The sequence below is a fragment of the Brienomyrus brachyistius genome, chromosome 3 (genome assembly GCF_023856365.1).
Source record: "Brienomyrus brachyistius isolate T26 chromosome 3, BBRACH_0.4, whole genome shotgun sequence".
Classification (NCBI taxonomy): domain Eukaryota; kingdom Metazoa; phylum Chordata; class Actinopteri; order Osteoglossiformes; family Mormyridae; genus Brienomyrus; species Brienomyrus brachyistius.
In genome coordinates, this window is record NC_064535.1 from 12,939,118 (window position 1) to 12,966,571 (window position 27,454).

Genomic DNA, 27,454 nt, shown 5'->3' on the forward strand with positions numbered 1-27,454 from the left:
AGATAGATAATAAGGCAGCTGGACAGAGACGGTGTGGATCGTCCATAGGAGGGGGAGATAGATAATAAGGCAGCAGGACAGAGACGGTGTGGATCGTCCATAGGAGGGGGAGATATATAATAAGGCAGCAGGACAGAGACGGTGTGGATCGTCCATAGGAGGGGGAGATAGATAATAAGGCAGCAGGACAGAGACGGTGTGGATCGTCCATAGGAGGGGGAGATAGATAATAAGGCAGCAGGACAGAGACGGTGTGGATCGTCCATAGGAGGGGGAGATATATAATAAGGCAGCAGGACAGAGACGGTGTGGATAGTCCATAGCAGAGGGAGATAGATAATAAGGCAGCAGGACAGAGACGGTGTGGATGCGTCCATAGCAGAGGGAGATAGATAATAAGGCAGCAGGACAGAGACGGTGTGGATCGTCCATAGCAGAGGGAGATAGATAATAAGGCAGCAGGACAGAGACGGTGTGGATCGTCCATAGGAGGGGGAGATAGATAATAAGGCAGCTGGACAGAGACGGTGTGGATCGTCCATAGCAGAGGGAGATAGATAATAAGGCAGCAGGACAGAGACGGTGTGGATCGTCCATAGGAGGGGGAGATATATAATAAGGCAGCAGGACAGAGACGGTGTGGATAGTCCATAGCAGAGGGAGATAGATAATAAGGCAGCAGGACAGAGACGGTGTGGATGCGTCCATAGCAGAGGGAGATAGATAATAAGGCAGCAGGACAGAGACGGTGTGGATCGTCCATAGGAGGGGGAGATAGATAATAAGGCAGCAGGACAGAGACGGTGTGGATCGTCCATAGGAGGGGGAGATAGATAATAAGGCAGCAGGACAGAGACGGTGTGGATCGTCCATAGGAGGGGGAGATAGATAATAAGGCAGCAGGACAGAGACGGTGTGGATCGTCCATAGGAGGGGGAGATAGATAATAAGGCAGCAGGACAGAGACGGTGTGGATCGTCCATAGCAGAGGGAGATAGATAATAAGGCAGCAGGACAGAGACGGCGTTTAGAGGCTCATTACAGCACACCAACCCCAGGTGCTGTTTTCTTCACTCACATTCACTGCTCACGTGGCAGCAGCATGAATTTCACCATCTGACAATCTTTAACTGATGACGTGGCCATTGGAACACACTGAATTAGCTTTATAACTGAGACGGGATGCGAGGACCCGTGGTGACTGAGCCTGTTGTGATTATCCCAAGATTTGCCCGTCTTTGTCAGTTGGCAGACAGGAGCAGAGGGGCACTTGCTGAGTATACTGGGCAGCCCCCACAGACAGGACACCCCCCTCGTGCATTTATCTCTGCGTCAATGGAGGAACTTCCCAAGTATCTTGAGAATAAGGGCCAAACTGGAGGCTCAGTTTTGCAATCGAGACTAAAGGAGAGACCGGTAAAAGATATGAATATAGAAGTGATCAAATTTTATTATACAAGATAGTTTAAGCTGTATAATCTAGTATGTTGTTTATATAACTGAGCAATAAAGTGTAAAAATTAGCAGGTCTCCTTATAAAAAAAATGATTACTATATTAAATGAGTATTGTAAAAAGATCATTTTAGTTCTAAAAAATGAGCATTGCTCTCATTGGCTGACAGGCCTCACTTCATGAACACGCTTAGGTGCACCTAACTGCTCCGCAGTTACACACGCTTCAGTTTAGCTCCAGACATAACATTTTACTTTTCAAGCTGAGTATTTTACTAATAGTCAGCTTGAACACCTTACGCAGGTGCACTGCACTACAATCTCTTCTGGGATTTTAACTAGCAAGCTTCAGCTTCAACTATACTTTATACCCTTCGGAAATATGGCCGCAGTAATGTCTTCATAGATTATACATCATGCTGTTATAAGATCCATGGCAAACCTAATGCTAGACATAACCCTATTATGACACCTCCTGATGCAGTGCAGCTGATTAACACTTATAAGCATCGCATAGTATACAAAGGACTTATTTATAAAAAAAATGATAATGCTTTACATTAACTTCATTGCCTTTATAATGCATTCATAGAGCATTTAGTGCACCTTCGTAATGCATTCGTAAGCTATACATTACATTAATACATTAACATCCTAACATGCTTTAAAATGGAGAAGACATTAATAACAAACATGATAATAACAATAATAATTAAATAACTGTAAAATCATATAATGCTTGTTATTAATGTATTTTAAAGCTGTTAAAACATGTTAGGATGTTAAGGTATTCTTACATGCAGCTTATGAATGTTCTATGAATGCATAATGAATCCTACTCTTTTGTTTGGACATGTGGACAGAGTCGTTCCAAAGGATAAAAAAAAAAAAGGTTTTCTGAACAGACATGGCTGGAGAAAAGTTCTCCTGTTTCTCAGAGCGAGGTGAAGCTGTCAGGCTCCTGTTGAAAAGACACTGGAGCTAGAGATCGTCCTGCCAAAGAAAGCACGACTTCAGACTGTCCAATTTTTCCACTTCGGCCCTAGAGAAAGCGTATCATAATAGGAGGCCTGTCTGGAGCACTCCATGCGACGTGCTCACACACTCACAGCTACATCTGTGCTGGCTTAGGTGGGAGCTTTGGAGAACCGGATGGGATATTTCCATGGGTTCTCCGCCTTCGCGACACAGACGGCACAGGGACGTCTTGGGCAGCATAAAGACGTTCTTGTGTTTTCACTTGCTCACTTGGAAAGCACTGGCAGAAGCAAGTCTGGCGTTTTATTCTGGAAACGCAATAATTACTTGGTTCATGGTGCAAAAAATAAGGATGTTCTGCGAGACGCTATTGATGGCCTTAAAGGAGCCGCTGGGGAATTTGAGAGGATGTTGTGGTGCCCGGTGAGGCCGACAGCAGAGCGTACAGAAGCTGCTGACTCAGGTGCACTGCTGAGGTTCACCAGAGGAATGGAAGGTAACAGAGGAAAAGAGCGGCACGAAAGAAAAGCTGAGATGAGTAGCAGACGCAGGTCCGGAGGCTGGGAGGCGTGCCGGGAGGGGGGTGCATACCTCGGGCGTGCACGGCCCGGCATGTTGACTGCTGTTTGGCTGCTGTTGCCACAGCGACCAGCTCCGTGTATCTTCAGTGTCACCCTCCCACACAACACGTGGCGGCTTCAGGGTTTGAAAGGGCAATCCCCGGCGCAAAACACAGCCACCGTGCAGCATTTCACTGCCACTATGTTAGACAACAAATCTACAGTTTTATAGGACAAATACATGTTTTTTTTATGTTAAGGAGAGTTTTATCGCGTGTCTGACGTGTGTGGACCTTTTTACCTCGTGCCTGGATACAAAGCTCAGGACAGAGCTTTTCTGCACTATGAGCAAACAAAGTGCAGCCCCTGTCCTGAGAGACAGTAGGAAAACATCATCTTGGAATTTCAGATGCAGGAACTCCATATCAGCCCAGAAAAATTAGCATGAAGCCTCCATCCTGTTAGACGCAGGGGAGTTTATTGAAATGTTCACTTGGCAAGTTATCTGGCTAATTTATGAGGTCCATCAAAAAGAAAACAGAGAATTATTCATATTTATTCAACAAAAAAAAAAAAAAAACAGAGAAGCTCCGAGGAATTTGAAAAATATGCACATTACAGAATCCTCATAGGATTTCCACAATGTAAAAAAAAAAAAAAAAAAACTTAAAATACTAGGAATGACATTTTAGGAAAGAGAAGTGTGTTCTGTCTTCACGTGAAGTTTTGGGAAACTCCAGCCCTTCAGAGATTCATGATGCACAATCTGATTTGGTATTTCACTGAAGTAATAATTTAGCTCGTTAGAAGTCACCTCAAAGGCATGCTGTAAGCTGGGGGAGTGTGAGCATCCTGGGGAGGGAAAATTCATTCACTCACTCCACCTACTGCCTTATTACTGTTATATAAGTCTATGTTCTGCCTGCTTCAGCGATGCCCCTCTCTGTGACCCACAGCCCCCCGCTCTGTCCCCCCAGCTCCGAAGTGCTTCCTCTGCTCACATCCCCAAACTGAGCCTCTGCTCCCTCCCTACGCCTGACAGATGCTGCGAAACACACAATCGCATAAATCTCAAAGATAATCTGTCGTGGGCCATGTGAAATGCTTTTAAGTGAATTCTTTAACATGGTGTTTGGCAACAGTAGATTATCTGCCAAGGCAAGACATTAATGACTAGTTAAGGCACTTAGGAAATTGCCGATCCTGCAAATGTAATTACCAATAATGTAAAATAACTATCATAGACCCTTTCTGTCAAAGCAATGTGAACAACACAAGAAATCGCCCTATATCAAGATACACATAAAAAACTGCCGCAAAACCTGAGTGTGATTAATGAACACTTTGGCGTACTCTCTCTCTCTCTCTCTTTGATTTCTGCTGGGCAATTGTTACACGCTCCCTTTCTTCTGGGGAATTGTCACACGCTCCCTTTCCCTCCTTTTTCATGTCCACAGAGGAGTACGGCTCGGTCCGCTGCAACCCAGCCAAGCCGCCAGAGTCTAACTCACTTTCTGCCTTTTAAGGTAAACCCTCCCCTCCTCTGCTTCCAGGGGCTTCCACCATGTCCCTCGCTCTCCTCTCATAAACCGCTGTCATCCACAGCTTGTTTCATACTAGTTTCTCTGGCCTCACAGAAGAAAATATGACTGGTGATAGTTCCCTTTGTTATGCATTTATTTGCTGGCTACCCACTGTGAAAACCAACATATCTATGGGCGTGATATCCGAAGTGCGCTATGGTCAACAAATAAACCAGTATGGTCATCTTTATACGATTGATTTCTTTTTTAAAAATATACCATTAATCATAAAATGATGCACAGAGCATGTAGATTTCTGTTATCAACAGTCAATTGCATTAATAGGATTTAGTAGCTAAACAATCATAAATATTTTGAGCGTCTGATTAATCTTAAATACACATTTGCATACGTCTGATAGGTTGTCGGATCTTAAGCAGTGGTCTCTTGTGGCCTATTAGGTCATTGTTTGTTGGCCTAGAATATAAACATCCTGGTCACGTTCCTTAATGGTGGAACAGTCAGGCTTACACAAGCTTCTGACCTGAAACTGACAGGGACACATGAAGACGGGGAGGTTCGGACTGACATCTATCCTGGGGCTGTAGATTGCAGACAGGCCGTAAGAGAAGACGCCAAGCTTCCTTATAACCAAAATTGGAAGCCCAGAGACTGCCAGTCAGACTGGAGGCCAGTTATGTAAGTATTTTAGTTTAGCTTTGTGTCACTAGCTCATATGTACGCAAAGGCATTTGCAACACGAAACAGAAACCATGCAAATAACAAGGAAATGGCTGTAAATTCTTAAACCTTACAGATAAAACAAGCAGTGTATTTTTAGGATGAAATATACGCATCTGCATGGGTGGCATGGCGGTGCATTGGTTTCACATCTCTGGGAGCAGCGTTCAAGCCCCCATTGAGGTTCCACGTGTGTGGAGTTTGCACGTTCTCCGTGTCTTCAAGGGATTTCCTCCAGGTACTCCGGTTTCCCCCAACAGTCCAGAAAAATGTAGAGGTTAATTGGCGCTACCAAATTGCCCATACATATGCCCTGTGATGGGTTTGTGCCCCATCCTGGGTGTTATATCCTGGCGAGCTTGAACCGGGGAAGCAGGCAAAGGACGTAAAGGCTGGGGGTAAAAAGGGATTTATTGGGGAGATAGAGAAGCGTACGGGAGAAACTGCGTGGAAACAACACAATGACAGACCCCCCCCCCCCCCCCCACCACACAACCCTGAACAGGACAAGCAGTTACAGAATATGGATGCATGTATTATTCGTGTTTGTACTGGTTTATAAATACATATCATAAATATACTGCATGAGAATTTTAGCATGTTGAAAAAAGTACTTTCCAGTATTTTAATGTTCACATTAAGGTAAAATAAATAAACTGCCTTTGCTGAGTTTTTATGCTCAGTTATTTTCCTCCCAGACAAGAAACCGAGTCTTTCATTCTGTCACTGACTCTTGACCCATTTCAGGGGAGTGACTCTTCGTTTCCCATAACTAACTGCTCCATATTTTGAGCATTTCTGGGAGCCGTTAAAGGCAAATAGAAAAGAATCTAAAATAAACAGACACACAGACATTAATGTAAAATATTATTGTCAATTGTGTGTGACCTTTCTCATGAATTCCTGGGAAGGCACTGTACCTGTACAGTATAAAGATGCCTTCTACAGGTTGCGAATTACGGGTGATCGAATGTTATTGGCAGTGTTACAGAATGTATGTTGGAATATAATAAAATAAAATAAACATAAACATATATAGCAGACAAGTCCCAATGTTTGCAGTAAACTTCCAAAATATTAGACCTAAATCCCTTTACAGAATTTTGAGACATGATGATGAAAAAAATCCATCCATCCATCAATCCATCTTCATTACCCAGCACAGGGCACAAGGCTGGGGAACTGGACAGGCACAAAGATACTAAAGAAAAGAGATTATATTGGATCAGAAATTAAAGTTACTTTATTTTATCATCCCTTTAGGACTTATGGCAGACAGGACATTGATTAAGCCCAATGTAATTTTTCTGCGTCCATAGACAATGTTTCCCCACCATGAACAAATCGGGCAACTAGATGTATTTTGGCAATTCAACACACACAGTGAAGTTAGAAATTTCCAGAAAACAAGAAAAAGGAAATTAAAAAATGCCGGCAGTGCAGGAGCAGTGACTCGCTGTGATACTGTAGCTCACTGGGTGGGGGGCGGTGATAGCCAGGGAGTGACAGGCCGCTGATAATGAGGGTATCTTCATAGTACAAATAATATACGCCTGAGTCACCGCTGCATTGTAAGCGGGACCTTCCACTTCCAGTACCTGCCGTTTCGAAATAATAAAACCAATTTTCTGAAAGCCGAAGAGGGAAATGAAAGGCTTGTTCTATGCTCACAAAATTGGGTTTAAGGCATCTTCTCTCGCATCTAAAGGTCTAGTCACTATAAAGGTTATTATCCAATAGCCGGCAGAGTAATCATATATCACCAGGAGGCCATAATATCAGCGCCTGACCCACGAGCAAAGGCCCTTAACGCCAATTTCTCCAGGGACACTGTCTGACTCTCCTCCCTGACAAGCATATCTGCCATATAAACAAATGTAAAAGTAATTATAAATATTAGGAGATACGGTAAGCACTTAACATTTTGATGTTGTCCTGTGTGTTTTAAATAGCAATGACTTGTAACATTCAGCTTTGACGAAATGAAGAACATTTACAATGACAGTCAGTTCATGGTTTCAGCTGTTGATAATGGCTGCGAGCTGCATGGCTACTGCCACACCATGCATTTCTTAGGAGTTAAAAACGCTGCATATTTGTGAACATCGTGTCATAAAGGACAGCAGACTGAACTCGGTCTGCTCGCAATAGGGAAAAGGCAAGACACCGTAGATTATTATTTATAATATCCAGAGAGATTCTGAAAGCAGGAATAAACCAGAAAGTTTACAGCTCCATGCAGATAATTCTCCAATAAACAATAAAAACTGATCTTATAGACTGCAGCAAAAATTGGTGGGATGAAAATTACAGTTATTTTCATATGTGAGCATTTTGCGCCACCTGGTGGCAGAAATGTGCCACCTGGTCAATAATGCAGCTGAGCGAAACACTGTCATTCGCAGTAAAGCTGCCTTTGACTTTGAGATTATGGGAGCATTGCTATGTGAAATATGGGCATATTGTACAAACTACCTCCCACCTTCACGACAGCTGGCACTGTCCCAGCACCTTCGCATGCAATGTGCCATTTGATTGGTGCTGGATGACATATGCTAATTAATCATTATGGGCCCTCTTCACTGACAAACGCAGTGGCCGAAGACTTTGCCACGCATCTGGGTTAACCCCCCTTCGAAGACGATTGCCTCTGTCGGTCACCACACCAGGCCAATCCAGCAGGGGAGCCAAGCTGCTCTCAGAAGAATTTTAATCAGCAGTCACTAAATACTGAAGGGCTTTGATTGCTGAGAGGAGGGAAGGCAAACAAGTGTTACTGTGTGGGATTGACAGGATGCTTAAAAGGCAACGAAGAATAAGAGTCTGGTGATTGCTAGGGATGATGTCGAGGACGAAAACAGGCCACTCACATAAGCTGATCAGAAGGGGCTGAGGTGCCATTAAAGGCGCATTTATGTCGCTCCAAGAAAAAACGTAGGAAGCCTATTAGCGTCCATGTGCAGGAGGCGGGCGGCTGTGTTCTGGACAAGAAATTAAGACATGAAGGGAACGTGCTGTGATTCCACTCTTACCACAGTTTACTGCTCAGCTATAGCTGTAACAGCTGTCCTGAGTATTCATGCATAGTGTGTTTAAGAGTCTGAAGACATGACTAACATACTAACAAAAACCTCGTTAGTCTACAGAGCTAGAATTCTAAAGAAAGGATGCTTGGGTGGGCTTGGTCCCCCGTCCTGGGTTGTTCCCTGCCTTGTGCCCATAGCCTCCAGGATAGGCTCCGGACCCTGAATAGGATAAGTTTAAGAAAATGGATGGATGGATGGATGGATGGATGAATGGATGGATGATGGATGGATGATGGATGGATGGATGGATGGATGATGAACGATGGATGGATGGATGGATGGATGGATGGATGGATGAACGGATGGATGCTTGGGTGTCTGTCTATGCGTAGACAATTCTTCCATCTAAATTCCTAAGAAAACAGCACTTTCAGCAGAATTTACCAGAAGAAAACTTTATTTGTCAGCCAGCTATGGACGTAGACCTTCAATTATGCTCAGTCTACCTCTGCAACTGTCTTTACAAGCCAGTTTTCGAATGACAACCAAGTTGATTCAGAGTCTTGGGAAGCACTGAGTACATGGTCACGTGGTTCACACACAAAGCACTCACACAAACCACAGATAATTGTGAGCAACTGACTGAGCTTGGATTGCGCCACACAGTAAGACATAGTGACCACCAGCCAACTGTGAGCGCTTGTATTTTGCATGAAATTGACTCAGTTTAGTTTTCTGTTCCAGTTATATTCCTCCACTGTAGACAAAGTAAAAATACACCTGACATTTATTTATTCCCTCCCATCAATGCATGTTATTGTACTGCCAGGAAAAATATCAATTCTTTATTTCAGCCTTTATTTATTTAGTTCAGGCCAGTTTAGAAAGAGCATGAAGTAAGAAAACATATTCTGTTCGTGTTTAAAGATAATTAACGTCAAGGTAATGCATCAAAATGGGGTTAATTCCTGGGAATTTCCCTGTTGGGAAACGTGCAACTGATATAAAGAGACCCGACGTGTCAGTGGTGTGTTCCTGACATTCAGCGACATTCAGAAGAAAGGAAAAGAAGCAAGAACACTGAAAATGACTCAATTTCCTGCTCAACACCACCCTTACACTATCAAAGGCTGAGTTCAAAGCTGAGACCTATAGAACCTGCGGACGCAGAACCTCACGTCACAGGACATCGACTCTCTCCGGGACACGGAAACAGTCACTGCTTCGTTTCATTCGTTTACTGTTTATTTGGGTTTGTGTGTTCAGAACCCGGGCCATTGTGATTCCAGTCAATGTCGAAGTGGTTCATTCTCTTACTATTTATTTAGTGTGTCTTTGAAAGCCAGTGGAACGTTTGTACCAACATCTGTTTTTGCAAACATGAATACTGCATTCATTGGCGCAGTATTAATTACCGGTGCTGTGGCCTCGATCGAACGAAAGCTGCCACTGCTCTGGGGAGAGATGAAGTCCAGAAGACGCAGATTCTTTATTTTACAAGGCATGCTTTTCTAATTTAGGAAAATGGAAATATTTATACGCGAAAAAAAGCAGTTACACAAACTACAAAGAGTTCATTAATGGCTGTCCAAAAAACGTATTGCTATACCTCAATCGGGACTCCACCCGTCGTTTTTACAGTCTCTTCCACTGTGTAACAAATTACTTAACATATTATCAAATAATATCGAACAGTAATAATATTAAAATACGGTTTGGAACGCATACAATGTGATAAATTGACTGTAATGACATTCCTCTATAGACAGAATATTGTTAGGCATAATTATTTCTGAACAATACTTTGTCTTAAACATATAAGACTATCAGAATGGTTGACATTATTGGCATATTGTATGATTTCCGAAGGCTTTGAAATAAAAGGAAATTGATGTTTTTACAAAGTTAAAGGAATGGGTTGTGTTGTCGTGTTGTCACCTTAGGGCCTAACATAAATGTTGCGTTATAGATTTTTATTTTTGTAAACAGTACCTCTCAGTTTTGGCCACAAGGTGGCAGCATGCTAAGACAAAATCCGTTTTCCCACGGTTTAGTCTGAACTGCATGGTAATATGGATGCTGACGAAATATTATGATTGGCGGGGGGGTTCCATATATTCCCCAAACAGCTATTATATTATGTAACAAAAAAATACTCTTTGTTAAAAAAAAATAGTTTTTCAGAATGATAATATTCCAAGCTGGGTTATATTGAACCAGTGTCAGAATGTAATCACTGATGGAGAATTCTAAGTCGCTCTGGCTAAGGGCGTCTGGCAAATGCCGCAAATGTAAGCTTCCAACGCTGGGATTCCATAGATGGAGTAACTTTTTAAAGTAGAAGTAGTTTATACTTTTTTGCCACGCGAGCCAGCATTGCATTTAGGAGAGATGAGTTCGAGCAGACGCATGCCGTACACAGATCCGAGTCCAGCCCATGCAAATATCGCCTACTTGTATGCCTAGTTCAGTTTGATCCTGGGACAGTGGCACATAAATAAGTAAATAAATAAATGCACGTTCTTTATCTTTCATTATAAATCTGCTCGTTACTGAGGGCCAATTCGCTGCGCATGCAGATCGCAAAGACGAAATAGATACCTATCGAAGACTGCAGTCATGTATCAGACAAACTCAGGGATCAGAATCGCGGTCGTGTGTTAAATAATTCTCAGTGTCTGGTGGAGTTACAGGCTATTACTAACCAAACTTAAGTCTGACAAATGTCAATATTATTGTCATGGCCAGTAAAAACGTGTAACTTATTTAAGTGATTAAAGAAATTTTATTTCATGTCATAAACACCTACTGTATCAATCTTTGCTTGTTTCAAAGACATACCCCCATACAGACAATATGCTCACCAAACAATATTGAAAATCCTATACATTCTCTTCTAGTGTCCAGCATCATAAACGCTCAGCCAAGTGAGCTATTTGCAGACGTTTTTCTCCATTTGATCAAATCTGTGAAAAAAAAAAAATCCGGAATCACAGTCAAACTTTCCTGTTCGGTATAAATTAATTGTTTTTGTAAGATGTCTGTTTCTTTATTACAAATCATAAAAAAATAAACCAAAACGAAAACAAGGAGATAAAATTCTTTTCGAAAATAAGCCTGAGTCAGCTGAGGTGGTTTGGGCATTTTATAAAGATTCTCCATAGACGGCTCCCTGCAGAACTGTTCAGATACGGGCCACTGGGAGGCGGCCCCCGGCAATCACCCAGGACATGCTGGAGGGATGATGCCTAAGTCTAGGGGAGATAGTGTCCGAGCTCACGGAAGAAGACGACTGGTCTGACCTGTTTGCTATAATTAACTCACCAGTACATAAAAACACAATTACTGTCGCATGTTTGAGCCAACATTCTTATACTCAGAATTTTACTTTTTATTTCTAGTCTGGAAAGTTGAATATTAAAAACTAAATTCTGAAATTCTGAAAATACAAATGCTTGTGGTGTGATCAGGTTAGTCTGCGTACCACTTACTTACACACTAACCAATCCATCCAGCCCCACAACTGATGGCATAGGAGAGAGTTTGATATTGGGGGGGGGGGGGGGAGACAACTTAATCATTTAAATACAAAGGTCTGTTTATTGGAGGGGATGAATGAATCCAAATTAAACATGGGGGGGGGCATGCCCCCAATATCCCCCTGACTTCCTACACCCTCGACAGCGATGAGCCACAGTACAACATAAATCAGCATTCCATTTAATATTAGTAGTTTCACTGTTGAGAAAATTAGCTATTCATGAAATAGCTTAATTAATGTAATTAATAAAAAGCAATGATGGGAACCACTTTGATGTCCTCAGGCGTGGTCCGTAACACCCACCACACACACCTGCATTTAAGGTTGGCAAAACACTCCCAAAGTCTTCAGGAGTTTATACAGATTTATTTTACATGGGACCAGTTATTCTGTGTAGGACATCGGAACTATGACACTACCTAATACAGACAACTATACAGCAAAGAGCCTGTCTGGCATGACGGATTTATTCCAGATGTGACGAGAGCGGAAAGCTGAGCTGTTTGTTAAAAGCTCCATCCGCATCCTCAGCAGCAGCTTCCCCCCGGATGCGTCACATGATCCGATGATCTCCGTGCTCCCATCTTACCGCGCCGCATGGCGTCTTGAGGTTTGCCCCATCCTGCAGCCGCGGCCAGCATCAGCATCTCCGCAGCCGCGGGCCATGGCACGGCGGAGTCACTCAGGAACAGCAGGGCCTCCAGATGCTGGAAGCCCTTTGTTCGCTGCCACCGCTGGCTGTCACTCCCTCCCTGACGGGAGGCCGCTTCCATGGACGTCCGGGGCGGAGTTCAGGCGGAAATGTTCATGATCAAACCAGCATGCAGCTTTTTTTTAATCCCCTTCAGGCCCGAGACTGAGGTCAAGCCAGCGGCAAGCCGGACGGGTCCCAGGGCACCGACTGGAAGAATAAGGCGAGGAAAGTGGACCCCCTCCCCCCCTTCATTTTGGGAGTCCCAGGGAAAACAGAAAGAGGAGGACCGATAGAACAGAAGAGAGGCAGGTGGACAGGAAAAGCAAGAAAGACGGAGAGTGTTAAGACAGAAGTAAGGAAGGAAGGAAAGAAGGAAAAACGCATGCAAGCAGTGTCCTAGGGCAGCTGGAGCAGAGCGAGACCCAGCACAGCCACGCAGAGCCAGGGAAAATGTGTCCTGAGCCCCAGGCCCGAGGAGCGCGTCCCCCCAAAGTAAGCCACTTGAGCTGCAGGGACGAGAGCGCACAAGGGCATTACGCAGCTGCAGGATGGCGGCACAAGGGCGCCTGTGAAGAGAGACATGCCCCCCCCTCCCCCACCTGACTCACCTACGCAAGCTGTGCCCTCGTCGTTGGGCTCGAACCCCTGGCCACATCGCTTGTTGGCTCGGCATTTGTAGCCCCCGTAGGTGTTGATGCAGACAGGACGGTCCCGGGGGCATACAGGAGGGAACTGCGTGCACTCATCCCTGTCTAAAAGAGGAGCACCAGCTAGGGCGCCCCCTTCAGGTCTCTCTCGAAATGACGGGTTACGCGCGCAAACACACACCCACACACACAGCATCACTCACCTGTGCACCGTCCGTTCTCATTGACAACAAATCCATTTCCACACTGAAAGAGATGAGAGAATGGCATTCAGAGTAAGTTCCTGTACACAGACACAAAATATGAGGCATTTTCATTCCCTGGAAAGTGGACAGGCTTTGACAACCCACCTCTATCTCCGCAGCTGCTGTTGCCTCCTGCTCTTCAGTGGGGTAGTTGATCTCCAGGATCGAGTTCATGTCCCCCAGCTCAAGTCGCCTAGCCACGGAGCGGCCGTCTGGCCAGAAGACCTCCACGCTGGTAGCCACGTCCTTACCTGCGGAGACGCCGCCCCCCTCTTACACACGGCAGACAGAGACAGACTCAGGAAGGAGCTTATGGACTAACAGAAGTGGATGGACAAGATCCTTGGGTACCATGGAGATGGCTGATGGAACTGAGGCTGAGTGAGGCAGATGGTTGCATTTCCTCTCACTTCCCACTACCTGGAGTGAAATGTCTGGGGGAGGCTGCAGCAGTTGCTGGGCAGCCCTGAACTTCCCCGCAGCTCGCTGCCTTACCTGGCGGGGCACACTGGCACACATACCCAATCCGAAGTGGGCCACGGGCTCCATCTCACACAGGTACCCAGAGCCGCCGTCGATTATGCGGCTGTGCGGACCACTCCTCTTGGTGTAGGCGATCACCTTGGCCCCGCGTGCGAACGCCCCAAACCGGGTGCGAGGGATCACACGCAGCCACCTATTGGATGTTCCCTGGCAAGTAGGCGGAGTTATGCTTAGAGCAGAGGTGCAAATCAATCACTGTAAGGCCCACATTAAAAACCACCAATGAATCTGCAGACCAACCAATGCTTATATATTTAATGGCAGCAAAACCCAAACTTTGCAGTTATTTAATTGAAATCTTTACTATATGTAACTTTGTAGTAAACATTCTCTTTTCAAAAAAAAAAAACTGAAGAATGATATATAATAACCTCTCCAAAGAGGATTAAATCAAATGTTTCCCCTGGGCTAATGAACTATTTATTAGTCATCTGCTTTTATCTGACATGCTGTCGATCCACTAGATCCCTCTATTGAATGAGAAATTGCTTTGATTTTCTGGGATTAAACTATCAGATAATAATGAGAATGTTTTGCTAAATTTTGTACGAACTCGCTGCTGTTGAACTCGGCGGGGAGGTGTATTGTGGCTTTGCACAGGGTGATCTCTGCGTCCCAGGTCGGGCTGTACTGTACTGTACGTGCACTTGCCATGTGCTGTTTGGTTACATCAGCTTTAGTTTGGTACATGCAGTGAAACTAATGAATACATTTGTTTATGTGGGTGTAAGCTAAGTTCATAAGTATATGTTTGGCGTGGAAAGTGTTATTTTATTTAGTATTAATGCTAATTTTTGCCGCGAGTTGGTTATGGCTAAAGCTGATTATGATCAGTCATAATCGGCAGTTTGGGAATATTTTGGTTTCCCACGTCGATGTCAGACACATTGCTACCGGTTTAACAATTGTTCCTTTTTGTGTTTGTGTGCCAAAATTGCACCGAACTGTGAACCCAAAGCTGAGGTTTGTGCCGGACTGTGTATTGCTACGCCCCTGTGCCCAGGCCATTTATAACAGAATATCATAATCATTCTGCGGGCTGTGAAAAGTTGTGCTGTGGGTTTCATGTGGCTTGCAGGCCTTGAGTTTGATATACGGGATTTAGAGGAAAAACTCACATTTAGTGAGAACCATGTGATACATGACGCTGAGTGCCCCCCCCCCCCAACACACTGGACTCACGGGGTTGACTCTGAAAACCGAGATGGGCTGGGCAGCGCTCTCCCCGTGGGATATCAGCAGCTCTAACCTGCCGTCTCCATCCAGGTCCGTCACTATGGCTCCTGTAGGGGTGCAGGAGATGCAGGTTACCCTGTAAACCTGAACGCTGCAGCTGGTCTAGTACAGTGGTCACATTACGATATCCAACAGGCTGACCAAAACTCGGCCACGGGGCAGTAGAAGTGAACTTCTAGTACATTCTTTAAGTCTTTTGTAAAATCCCTTTCAGAGTACAGCCACTGATTCAGGTTTCTATCACCATCTAGTGGTAGAACTAGAAATGACATTAAAGTCCATGTGTTGAATTATAGTTTTGAAAATTTCCTTAGAATTCCTAAACCTCAGAATAAACTTAAAACCATGTTAAAGCTGCTTCATACATGTACGGGATGTTCAGCTACTAGGCACCATGTTAAACCCTGTTCCTTAGCCACTACGCCACCTGCTGTTCAGCATAGACTGACTTTTGGGTAGAAAGCAGTCACCTGTCCCGCGACCATCCGGTTCGGTGGCCTCTCCAACGTTGAGCTCCTCGATCTGGGGGTCCCCATGTTCCCTCCGGGACACCCTGTCACGGCAAACCTCCATGAGCATTTCCGTCCACCATAATTAAAGAAATTCAATTTTGGTGTCCTTGAGCCCAGCTGTAGCACTTTGCTTCTCATACACGTCAACCTTAATAAATGCCATTTATTTATCTTCCTGAGGTTCCCTCAGGGCTGCTTGTGTTGGGCTTGTGCCAGACCCCACACTGACCTGAAGAGCCTGTTGGCAGACGGACCCCGGTAAGCGATGTTGTTGAAGAAGACCTCCAGCTCGCCGTCATTGTCGAAGTCGGCGACGAGCACGGTGCGCACAGGAGACGGCATGGACAGCTTCTGAGTGGCTATGTCCTGCCCAGACAGACAGACAGACAGACAGACAGACCTACAGAGGTGGTGCTCTAACCCCACTCCCCCCCCCCCCTCCACCGGCCAACCCCCCCGCAAAGAGCAGCAGAGCCGTGAGGCGGAGTTATGAACAGCCTCGCGTCGGCAGAAAGCATTTACATTTAGTCCTCCTGTAATTATGAGCATCATAAAGTCAGCTCCTGAAGACCCTGGAAGTGACCTTCGGCTGCTCAGGTGAAAGAGAAGCACCTCTCTGGGACAACCTGAGCGTTTGTGTGTGTGTGTGTGAGTGTGTGTGTGTGTGTGGCCTCATAAAGCATGGATGCGAGGCTGGGATGCGGCTGTCAGACGGTAGCGGAGGGGGGAGGGGATGTGTCACACACTCACATTCTAATTACAAGCCAAAGAGCGTCCATCTGCGGTTTCTGTCTGTGTCTGCAGAACTTCGCATTCAGCTGAGTTTTAATTAGCAACCTAGCGGAGCAACACGGCGATTTAATTTAAAATGGCAGAGATCATCTAAGCCGGGCGGCCGGTTTTGTTCTGACGATCCGCATGTCCGGTCTCTCGCGAAAGATGAGTATAATGTTTATCATTTAATGGCCTCCGCGGTGATGGAGTCTTCAAGCGAGCCTGAGCCAGGCTCTCCGGGGGCCCCGAGATGCCGGATGTGGGATTTATAGGCCGGTGGGCTGCCGTGCAGCGGGGGGGTGACCCGAATTTTGGAGCACGTGTCAGCTTGTGGGCTGAACGAGTGTCATGTTATATCCTTGAACTGCGTAATAATTTTTTAACGTAATTTTTTGCTGTTAATAAGCCTTTATCACAGACCGGGTCCTGAATGAATTTTCCATCATCAGCTAATAATATTGCTGGGAGCGATCAAGCAGAGGACCGTAAATCCTCCTGGTTTATGATCTTGTTTGCCTGGCAAAGCCTGATCAGGCAAACACACACACACACACACACACACAAACATGTAGACACACACACACACACACACACACACACACAGAGCCATACCACCCCCCCCCCAGCATCCCCACCTTGAACCTCTGCCTCCTATTGGTGCTGAGTTGTAAGTACAGCCGATGTGGTCCATTCCAGTTCCCGTAGACGATATCAGTCTTCCCGTCCCGGTTGAAGTCGGCCAGCGCCACCCCTCGGCCGTGCTGCGCGGGGTCCTCCACACCTGGGGCCGAAACCACAGACAGTGCCATGGGGCCTCGCCATGTGACATGCCCCCCCAGGTCTAGCGGCCCGCCCCCAGACACCCCCTCACCGGCCTGTGCTGCCACGTCAGTGAAGGTGCCGTCACCGTTGCTGCGGAACAGGAAGTTGGCCCCGTACTCGTTGTCGCAGAAGATGTCGGAGCGCGACTGACTGATGATTGGCCCCACCACCAGACCGCGGCCTCCTGCGTGTGAGGACAGGGGCCTGCAACGTGACGCCGCGCCCCCCCTCACTACCGCCCTCATTTCCATGTGCTCTCGCAGCCATTCACTGCATCCACCAGATTCCAGCTGACGCCCCCGCATCCGCAACGGACCGCCGAACCACACCCAGACCGTACGACAAATGCGATCACATGACACACCGAGGCACCATGAATACATGATACATAGGTGGGGGGGTCAAGAGGGCGAGAGGCAGGAGGATTAGAGATAAGGGATGAGAGAATACGGTGAACGATGAAAGAAGGGGGAAAGAAGAGGAGGAGGAGAGAGTGAGGAGAGAAGGGGAGGAGGAGTGAAATAAGGAGAGAAAGGGAGTGGAGGTGGAAAAAAGAGAGGAGAGTGTTGAAAAATGAGGGAGAGAAGGGAAGAGAGGAGGAGATTAAGGAGCGAAGGAGAGAGAAGAGAGTGACAGGCAACGGAGAGGAAGAGCGGCAGCAGAGACGGATGCATCTATGGATCCTTTTCGCCAGTTTGACCAGACAGCTCCTGACTGACTGGCTCTTTTATCTGTGCAGATAAATAACATCAGTCTTTGAGGCTCGGACCACTTTAATGAGCCATCGGGGGGGGTTACTGCTCCTACGGTGTATTAATCACAGCCAATGAGGCCGCATACCCACGAACTCTGACGAGGCCGACCCCGAGTTGTTCTCCAGCGCCCCCCGCAGGTGGCATGAGAGCACTACGGCGGCATGACTCGGGAAATGTTAAATTGCTGGAAAAAGGGCAGCAGCGTGGAGGCATCAAGCCATTAAACATAAAGCCGTTAATCGTTCACGCTTACCAGCAGCAAACTGTCACTCTGTGAGGACGCCGCCAGCTCACAGCCCTATAACCTGAGCGGCAACGGCTGCGGGTTCTGGCGGGGCTGCCAGTAAGCGCTCCTCATGCTGGCTGGGTGTCAGCAGCAGCGGCCCCCCCAGCCCCCTCCCTCGGGGGCCGGCCTGGGTCCTCGCAGAGCTCTGATTAATGGGCCTGTAGGTCCATTGAGCCAGTCACATCTGATATACAGCCTCATCGCCCTTGTGTCTCCCTCTGACTTTGAGCTCAGTAAAGCGCTGACTGAGTCAAAAGCGAGCGCAGATCGCGGGGCCCCCATCACAGGACCACAACGCAGTGCACTGCACACCCCCCCTCCCCAGTACTGCAGGCTCTCCCCCTTCACACACACAGAGCACCAGCCCAGGCAGCTCCCTAGGGAAACGCCATTACTCAGCTGGAGGAGTCACTGCCAGTGGCGTAACCACGGTGACAGGGGTGGCGGTGATGCTCCCCACGGTAACACTGCAGCGACCACATCTCCATATGACTGACACACACACATACACACACACACACACATCTCTGTCATCATAACTGAATAATGAGAGCCTCCAGATCTCAGACCTGTGAGTTTGTTGACCCCCGCCTGCTCAGCCACGTTGGTCAGGGCGATCACCCCCCGGGAAAGGTCGCTGGCGGTCTCGTCCATCTCGATGAGGGCGTGGGGCCCCACGTTGCCGCTAGCGTAGTTGGCGATGTAAATGCCGTAGCGGCCACTCCCCTGGGTAGAAGGAGAAGGGTTCGGATCAGATCCTGCTGAGGTGGGCTACCTCATGGGCTCCCTGTGCTGACCCCCCCCAAGCCCCCCAAAGACCTGTGACCTGCTACTGATCTCCACAGCTTCCCTCCCATCCTCTTCCACGCTGAGGAAAAGCCCTCTAGCTGAGGACCTGCTGAACACATCCTGCCCCCCCCCCCCCTAGATCTTAATTTCACACCCCATTATCAGCCAAAGCCCCCGCAGAAACGCACGTCCAGGCACGGCTCTGCTGATGGGCTGTGTGTCCCACTGCAATGAGCTGCTGCCTTCTCCGGAACATGGGGACGGATCGGCCTGGCGTCACTGCCAGATGAGTCAGCACGCCTCACAGGCTGGGTGGAGGTATGTACCCCCCCCCCGCCAGGGACTGGGCCCCCTGACACACACATCCAGAAACATAGGGTATCCATACATGTAGTGAAATTTACTTTCACGGTCATGCATTAAAACTCGCTGAACTGATCAGTCCAGCTCTCCTGCTATTTCGTTTATGGAATATCATCATCCAACCATTCATCCTTCCATCTTTCATGCTAATATGCAGTGCATCACCAGGTTCACAACACACACACACACTCACGGATACTTACACACATTTATATTCATATCTTTGTGGGGACCGTCCATTAATTTCAATGAGAAAAACCCTAATCTCACTAATGACAAGGAAAATACAACACTTTTGGCATTTTTAGTTTTTAGATTGCTGTCACAGATTTGTATAAAATTTAGGTTATCCTTACGAGGACCAAAAGAAATGGTCTGTGGGGAAGATCATCACAGGTTTAAGTGAATCGGACTGAGATTTCCACACTGACTAGTGGACTCCCGACGACAAGCCTGGCGGTGCTGCTCCGTCCGCGCCAAGGACCTCACTGTCTTAATTACACAGCGGCTGAAAAGAGCCTATTAGCTCATTCTACAGTCGCCCAGAAAGGTGAACATTGCTCTGTCCTGCGCAATGGCACCTCACACCCACCACAGATGGATTCTGAAACCTCTGGAAAATGTCCTGCACCAGCTGCTACACCTAGTTAATGGCTTTGCTGCACAATTATTACCTACAAGCAAATGTGGTAATGGGGGATATCAGCGGGGACACCCTGAGGTAAAGCAGCAGGAGTGTGTGATGGGGTGAGAAAGAGGAAGCTGGAGGAAGCAGGCCGAGTAAGAAGACTGTGTCAGGTACCTGTCTGTCCACACAGGCCACCGAGCGGCCCGCCATCCGATTGGCCACGTCCCGCTGCTCATTGACCTCGTCGCCAAGCAGGTCCTCGAAACGGCCACCGCGAAACTTGAAGAGCTTGTCAGCGTAAGTTGCTCGACCTGAGAGAGAAAAAAAAAACAGAGTGAGGGATCAGCGTTACACAGAGTGTAAAACACATGAAAAAGAGTGAAGGATCAGCGTTACACAGAGTGTAAAACACATGAAAAAGAGTGAAGGATCAGCGTTACACAGAGTGTAAAACACATGAAAAAGAGTGAAGGATCAGCGTTACACAGAGTGCAAAACACATAAAACAGAGTGAAGGATCAGCATTACACAGAGTGCAAAACACATAAAACAGAGTGAAGGATCAGCATTACACAGAGTGCAAAACACATAAAACAGAGTGAAGGATCAGCATTACACAGAGTGTAAAACACATAAAACAGAGTGAAGGATCAGCATTACACAGAGTGCAAAACACATAAAACAGAGTGAAGGATTAGTGTTACACAGAGTGTAAAACACATAAAACAGAGTGAAGGATCAGCATTACACAGAGTGCAAAACACATAAAACAGAGTGAAGGATCAGCATTACACAGAGTGCAAAACACATAAAACAGAGTGAAGGATCAGCATTACACAGAGTGTAAAACACATAAAACAGAGTGAAGGATCAGCATTACACAGAGTGCAAAACACATAAAACAGAGTGAAGGATTAGTGTTACACAGAGTGTAAAACACATAAAACAGAGTGAAGGATCAGTGTTACACAGAGTGTAAAACACATAAAACAGAGTGAAGGATCAGCGTTACACAGAGTGTAAAACACATAAAACAGAGTGAAGGATCAGTGTTACACAGAGTGTAAAACACAGAAAACAGAGTGAAGGATCAGCGTTACACAGAGTGTAAAACACAGAAAAACGGTGAAAAAAGAATGAATTGGGCTCCATGTTAAGGCTAATTTGTACTTATGTGTTGAGCCTATGGAGAGCTCACACACTATGGCCAGGGACATTGTAAAAATTAAATTTGTAAGTAGGTAACATTTCAAAACCACACACAAGACATAAAAGTCACATATACACAGATATTAATGTCCTTGAAACTTTATGTAACTATTACTCATTGAAACATGTCCAGCTAACCTTGTTTACTGCCACTGAGATGTGTAGTGAATGTCACAACTTGACAACTCCTTGATTATGTATAGTCATTGGTAGAAGACAGGATTGAGGAGCGATGGGGGAGGGGATTAAGGGACGCGAGTTGATGGGCGAAGCTCGTTCATTGGCCAGATTATCCTGACCGCAAGTTTAACAATGTGTAATTCACAGTCAATACAGGCACGTTACTGGTTGACTGAATAATTATTTTACAAGTTACATTTTTACAAAATATTGGGTAGGCACGTGCCTACCTAAATTGATTGCCACAATGCCACTGATCGTAGCCTTTGAAAGTGGCATCTCGATCCCAGAAACGTTACTACATATGTCCGGCTAAAACATACTGTAGGGTGCACGGCTATGCGGATACCATAGTTAGAGATTAATGGATAGGGGGCCGAATCTTTGCTGGGGGGCAGTGTCAAATTTACGTATATAGACACTCCTCACTTAATGACCTACCCGTTTAACCACCCGGACTTACGACCAGCTCACAAACCTGTCGGTATTGTACGCTGGAAGAGAACTTCGGTTGGTTGCGGCGTTTCTATTTTATTCTGTTTGTTATGCTCTCTGATTTATTTGGTCTGGCGAAGGAAGGTTGTATATTGTTGGCAGTAACTGACCTTTAGTCTTGATATGTCATATCAGTTTATGCTGAACTCACGATCGACTTTAATTTCGATCTGTTGCCTTTAATATGATGCACATACTTTGTATTGTGGGATAGGGAATCTCCAGTAGTGCATAATGCACGGACATACGCAGGGTTAATGTTTCCCTGTCTTATACTTTTCTTACGTCTTCGAAAGCAATGACTATACGTTTTTTACTTGTTTCATATCTTGGTTAATATGTACAAATGACTTATTTTGTATACGCTGTTTTAGTTCGGTAATGTGAAAAAGGACGGTAACAGTGATTCGTTGGATTGCAGTGATGCTAATCTGCGATATATGCCTATATGTTAGCGTATCATTTATTTGTAGTTCCGTTATTCATCAGCATCAGCACTTACCCGCTAGCTTCTTGTAACTTTGCTACGCCAGATAAGAGGTCTCCAAAGTCTCTTCCGTGTTTTACTTATTATAGCCTCACTCGTAGATTTTCACCTATCACATATTGAGTAAACACGTAGCGGGAACCGTACAATGCTTATTACAGTATAGTATATTACTGTGCAACGGTAACATTAAAACAATATCTAAAGATGGTTGACACTAACCCACTACCAGTAGAGTACGCTTGAAATATCGGTAACGGGCAGCTCCTAGCTTATCGACCGGTTTGCTTAACGACCTAGTAATAAGAGCGGAACTCGTTAAGTGAGCAGTGTTGGTAATATAAAAAGCTATGCATGACGTGAGCTAATAAATACACATTTACTTGGGGGGGGGGGGGGGGGGGGCTAAAAAAAACATTTTATAAGGCCTAAAGCCCCGCCTTAAATAGGCCAAACGACGCCCCTGGTGGCTACCTACGGCATAGGTTCTATATAGAGGTATAAATTAGCCTTTACATTTCTGGCAAGGTGTGCATAAGACTGTAACACAAGCTACGGCATAGGGTATGAGGCTACATATCTCGCTGCCTTGCCTCCTAGTGGCTGCCACTCTTACCCGAAAAGGCGTTATTGGTGTTCAGGAAATAGATCTCCTCTCGGCCATCTCCGTCAATGTCACAGGCGGTCACACCGATAGCGTGGCCTTGTCGATCTCGGAGAGCATAGTAAGGGGAGCTCCGGTCATCGACTGCAATGTTGACCAGTCTCTTCTTGTTCCTGTCGTATTTGAGCACCAGGTTCGGTCCGTTGTACCTGAAAGATGGCAAAGAAGGTAGAGGCCTGATGAGAGGCTCCCAACAAAATGAAACTACCCTATAAAAAGCTGAAAACGCTGCGTACTTCATTCAATGCCCTCTGACTTTTTCAAGCTCCCTGCCTGTCATGCAAACCGCTGCTTTATTACATTTGGGCTTATAAAATACTGCCGCAGCTCCACCTATGTGTACTGGCAACTATGTGTGTCTGGAATACTGTAGAGCCACTACAATAAAATGTAGCGCTTAAGTGAAAGGACCCCACCACCACCAACGGACCTGAGCGGGCACTGACCAGCCACCTAAATTTGCCACTAAGACCTTTCCAAGTATGATAAATGGAAATGTTGGCTTTTAATAAAAAAAAAACAACATAGAAAGATTTACATCGAACACACTAGACATGTTTTACACAGCAAAATCAGAAAGGGGACATTCCCCTTGAGCGGTATTGAGGGTCCACTCACCCTGCTACCAACACCTCTAGGTCCCCATCTCCATCCACATCAGTCACGGCCATCCCATAATTAAGCTGAGTGGGGTTGTTCTCGTAGTCTGGAGGCAGAATGGTCTCGGTGATAGTAGTGAACACGGGTTCCGAGCGCTGGCCAACTGACAAGTGGAGGGAACTTAGGAAGATCAGGCAACCCAGGGTAGACATCTCCACCTGTGAGCACAGACAGACGCAAGCTGCAACGAGAGCAGGGACTGGTGTTTATCAGCCAGTCATAGGTAGAGTGGAACTCTGTTTATATTAATGCTGTGTGATGTCATAGCTGTTACTCTGTTATAATGCTCTGTGATGTCACAGCTGTTACTCTGTTATAATGCTCTGTGATGTCACAGCTGTTACTCTGTTATAATGCTCTGTGATGTCACAGCTGTTACTCTGTTATAATGCTCTGTGATGTCACAGCTGTTACTCTGTTATAATGCTCTGTGATGTCACAGCTGTTACTCTGTTATAATGCTCTGTGATGTCACAGCTGTTACTCTGTTATAATGCTGTGTGATGCCTCAAGTGTTAGCCTGTTTGTGTCAAGGTACTATTTTGTTCAGAGCGATGAAACCTCTCAGGTGTCAGCGAGAGGTATTGTCACCAGGCAGCTCTCAAAAGCAGGTTCAATACTCCAGGCAACACCAAGTCAGATTAACATCTGTTTCAAGAATGTACTGGGAGTGAAGAGCACGTTTGGTGGAGGGAGGGTACTGGGTGTGAGGAGTGTGCTTGGTGGGGAGAGTGTACCGGGTGTAGAGAATGTGCTGGATGTGGAGAGTGTGCATAGTAAGGAGAGTGTATTGGGTGCAGAATGTAAGGAGAGTGTGCTTGGAGGGAAGAGTGTACTGGGTGCGAAGAGTGCAGTTGGTGGGGAGAGTGTACTGCGTGTGGAGAGTGTCCTGGGTGTGGAGAGTGTGCTTGGTCAGGAAAGTGTACTGTGTGTGGAGAGTGTGCATAGTAAGGAGAGTGTACTGGGTGCAGTCGGTGGGGAGAGTGTGCTGGATGTGGAGAGTGCTTGTTGGGGAGAGTGTACTGGGTGGGTAGAGTGTGCTGTGTGTGGAGAGTGCTTGTTGGGGAGAGTGTACTGGGTGGGTAGAGTGTGCTGTGTGTGGCGTGTGCTTGTTGGGGAGAGTGTACTGGGTGGGTAGAGTGTGCTGTGTGTGGAGTGTGCTTGTTGGGGAGAGTGTACTGGGTGGGTAGAGTGCGCTGTGTGTGGAGTATGCTTGTTGGGGAGAGTGTGCATGGTGGTGAGAGTGTAACGGATGTGAAGAGTGCACTTGGTGGGGTGCGTGTACTGGGTGTGTAGAGTATACAGGGTGTGAAGGGTGCACTAGTTTTGCACATAGCATGTATATACACAGCAGTGATGTACTTGTCAAAATGTGCGATATGCTACATAAACAGCATCCTTCGCGGGACATGCTGCATTGTAACTTCCATCAGGTCCACTGAGATGGAAACCACACAGACTAATTCATTTCCACAGTGACCATGCTGGCTGCTGGGTATTGCTTACTGGAGAGACAAAGATGCCTCCGATTACACAGTAAAATTTGTGAGCTAAAGGGGAACCAATCGCACATCTTAGTGTACTTAAAGTGTCCAGAATGCTGGTGCAGGAACATCCCAGGTCCAAAAACACTAAAAGCCACCCAGCAGGAGGTGGACACAGCCTCAGGGACGTCATTCAGATCCTTCAGTCACACAGTTTCTGTCATCAACAGACTATCCAATAGCAACAATATGTTCATGTGTTTCAAATACGGCACCAGGAACACCTCCAAGCTTGCTCCATATGCATCTCCAAAACGTCCAGACCTGGGGGGATGTTTTAAGAGCCTGCACCAATTTGCTCTTAGACGCCAGCAGAACCATCCAGAAGCACTAGTGATCTGATAACACTGCTGCAAACTGGAACTGTTCCACAATGATTGCCATACCATGATCAAGCGACGCTCTTTTGCTTGGTTTTCTCAGTTTTACATGGGGAAGGCATCATTCCTCCTCTTCATCTGTCCGTTTTTTAAATGAACGTTACCTACGAGCCAACAACGACCTATCACAAGCAGTTAAATGCTGTTCTCCAGAGTTCCATTGGTGAATAAACGACTGTCATCTATCATTACCGAGACCCCAACTAAAATCTCATACACCTTTTCTGAATGACATGCGTGATGACACTGAGACGTGATGTCCGCAACGAAGCAAAGCCGCGTTACCATTCTGCGCTCATAATTACCCCGTTCTGCCAGTCAATAATTCAATTAAGAACTTTAACACAAAATTATTGCATACGTGGTGAAATAAGACTACAAATACCGGGAACAATATCTTTGCTCTTAACGGCATGCACAACATGACGGTGATAGCGGAATATGCAGGTGTGTGCCCTTGATCAGTAGAATTATGATCCACATTTTTATCTCCGAGAAGAATAAAAGAGCGATCGTTCTCCTTTCAGGGTGGCGCTCATTGTCCCCTGACACCTGTCTCCTAACCCAAACGAAACGGCTGCCAGAAACCTAAACGCATCCGATCGGGCTCCCGCATCCACGTCTCACATCCTGGGACAGCGAAAAGCACAGTTATGAGCGGCGGCAACTTTGTAGTGTGTCCCAGCAAGGCGCAGTGCCGTGCAGCGCTGCGGACCGAGTAAGGGAATAAAATACTTACGAATTAAAGAGCAAGCCGCCGGCTGCACACTTCACTCTTTTCTGAAAATTCTAATAAAAATATAACTAATAAACATGTACACTCCCTTCTCACAGGTCGATTCCGATTATCTCGCACAACTTCTAGAGAGATTTTTTTATGGTCGCCAGCCAACAAATCAAAAGAGATTTCACTGAATATTAAATTACTTAGCCAATGAAGCTCTTGAAGAGGTGGAGTTCGGTCGATAAGCACACCCTCTCTATGCAGGTGCCTTACGTTCAAATTGAACTATGCAGTACTGGTCTAAATACACTGCGGAAGGTGATAATTCTCGGTATATAATGTAATTGACAGGTATTTCACATGTAATTGACAGGTATTACTAAAATGCACGTATCGATGGTGCGAAATTTAGTAGGGTTTCAAGGACAGTACAGCGTAACTTACGAGACATTTTATGTCATGAATACAATAAAATATTTCGCTATATGTACAGCTGCTGTTGCCTGTTCTGAACAATCGCACAGAGAGCTTAAGTTGATCTGGGCCAGCACTTTGCATCACGATTAAAGAGCTGCACGTGATCGAAACCACCCATCGAAAACCGCTTTAAAAGCGTGGAGGGTCGCGTGTCATAGGCCGGGCTGCTTTGCTTGATATCCAAAAGACTTGTTTATGAATTCCACATAAATAACCATATAATGGAAAGAAAAATCTCCTTAGTATGTTTTCTGTAACAACAGTGCCATTTTTTTTCGTTATTTTACCCAGACATGTAATCATTAACGCTAAAACCCAGCCTTATTAATTTTATAGTTTGCTTGATTTTTATATGAGCAAATTGATGACTTTCTGCATACAGCTTTTAAATCTTTAAACATGAAGGCGTTTTTTTTAATAATTTTGCAAGAGCTTGCTAATAAACGTGTCAGTATGCTTTATGTAGCCCATCAACAATGATGTTTCCTTTTGTTTAAAATTTCCATGGTATTTGATTA

At 45.9% G+C, this 27,454-nt stretch overlaps 1 protein-coding gene across 3 annotated transcripts; it reads right to left on the bottom strand.

Annotated features, from left to right (window-relative positions):
* Positions 1 to 11,043: 11,043 nt before the first annotated feature.
* On the bottom strand, positions 11,044 to 26,600 carry crtac1b (cartilage acidic protein 1b). Of its 3 annotated transcripts, XR_007397175.1 has the most exons (16): positions 26,475 to 26,600; positions 23,770 to 23,992; positions 23,104 to 23,300; positions 20,291 to 20,427; positions 18,906 to 19,062; positions 17,345 to 17,479; positions 17,109 to 17,254; positions 15,929 to 16,065; positions 15,658 to 15,740; positions 15,134 to 15,234; positions 13,930 to 14,098; positions 13,514 to 13,659; positions 13,367 to 13,409; positions 13,125 to 13,268; positions 12,412 to 13,022; positions 11,044 to 11,247 (listed from the first exon to the last, which is right to left on the bottom strand). XR_007397175.1 is itself a non-coding variant. In XM_049009701.1 (15 exons), the coding sequence occupies exons 2-15, from the start codon at positions 23,961 to 23,963 to the stop codon at positions 12,913 to 12,915; spliced, it is 1,899 nt and encodes a 632-aa protein (XP_048865658.1). In that variant the 5' UTR covers positions 23,964 to 23,992; positions 26,475 to 26,600; the 3' UTR covers positions 11,859 to 12,912. The 3 variants fall into 3 exon arrangements, 2 of the variants coding, with proteins under 2 accessions (XP_048865658.1, XP_048865659.1); XM_049009701.1 differs by lacking the exon at positions 11,044 to 11,247 and having other exon boundaries at positions 11,859 to 13,022; XM_049009702.1 differs by lacking the exon at positions 11,044 to 11,247 and having other exon boundaries at positions 11,859 to 13,022; positions 23,770 to 23,969; positions 26,475 to 26,573.
* Positions 26,601 to 27,454: the final 854 nt, after the last annotated feature.

Coding starts and splice junctions, on each gene's coding strand:
- crtac1b (XM_049009701.1), bottom strand. CDS start 23,963: ATGTCTACCCTGGGTTGCCTGATCTTCCTAAGTTCCCTCCACTTGTCA. Junction 13,660..13,929: donor CGTGGCCCACTTCGGATTGG/GTATGTGTGCCA, acceptor GCGTCTCCGCAG/GTAAGGACGTGGCTACCAGC. Junction 13,269..13,366: donor TGAGAACGGACGGTGCACAG/GTGAGTGATGCT, acceptor CTCCTCTTTTAG/ACAGGGATGAGTGCACGCAG.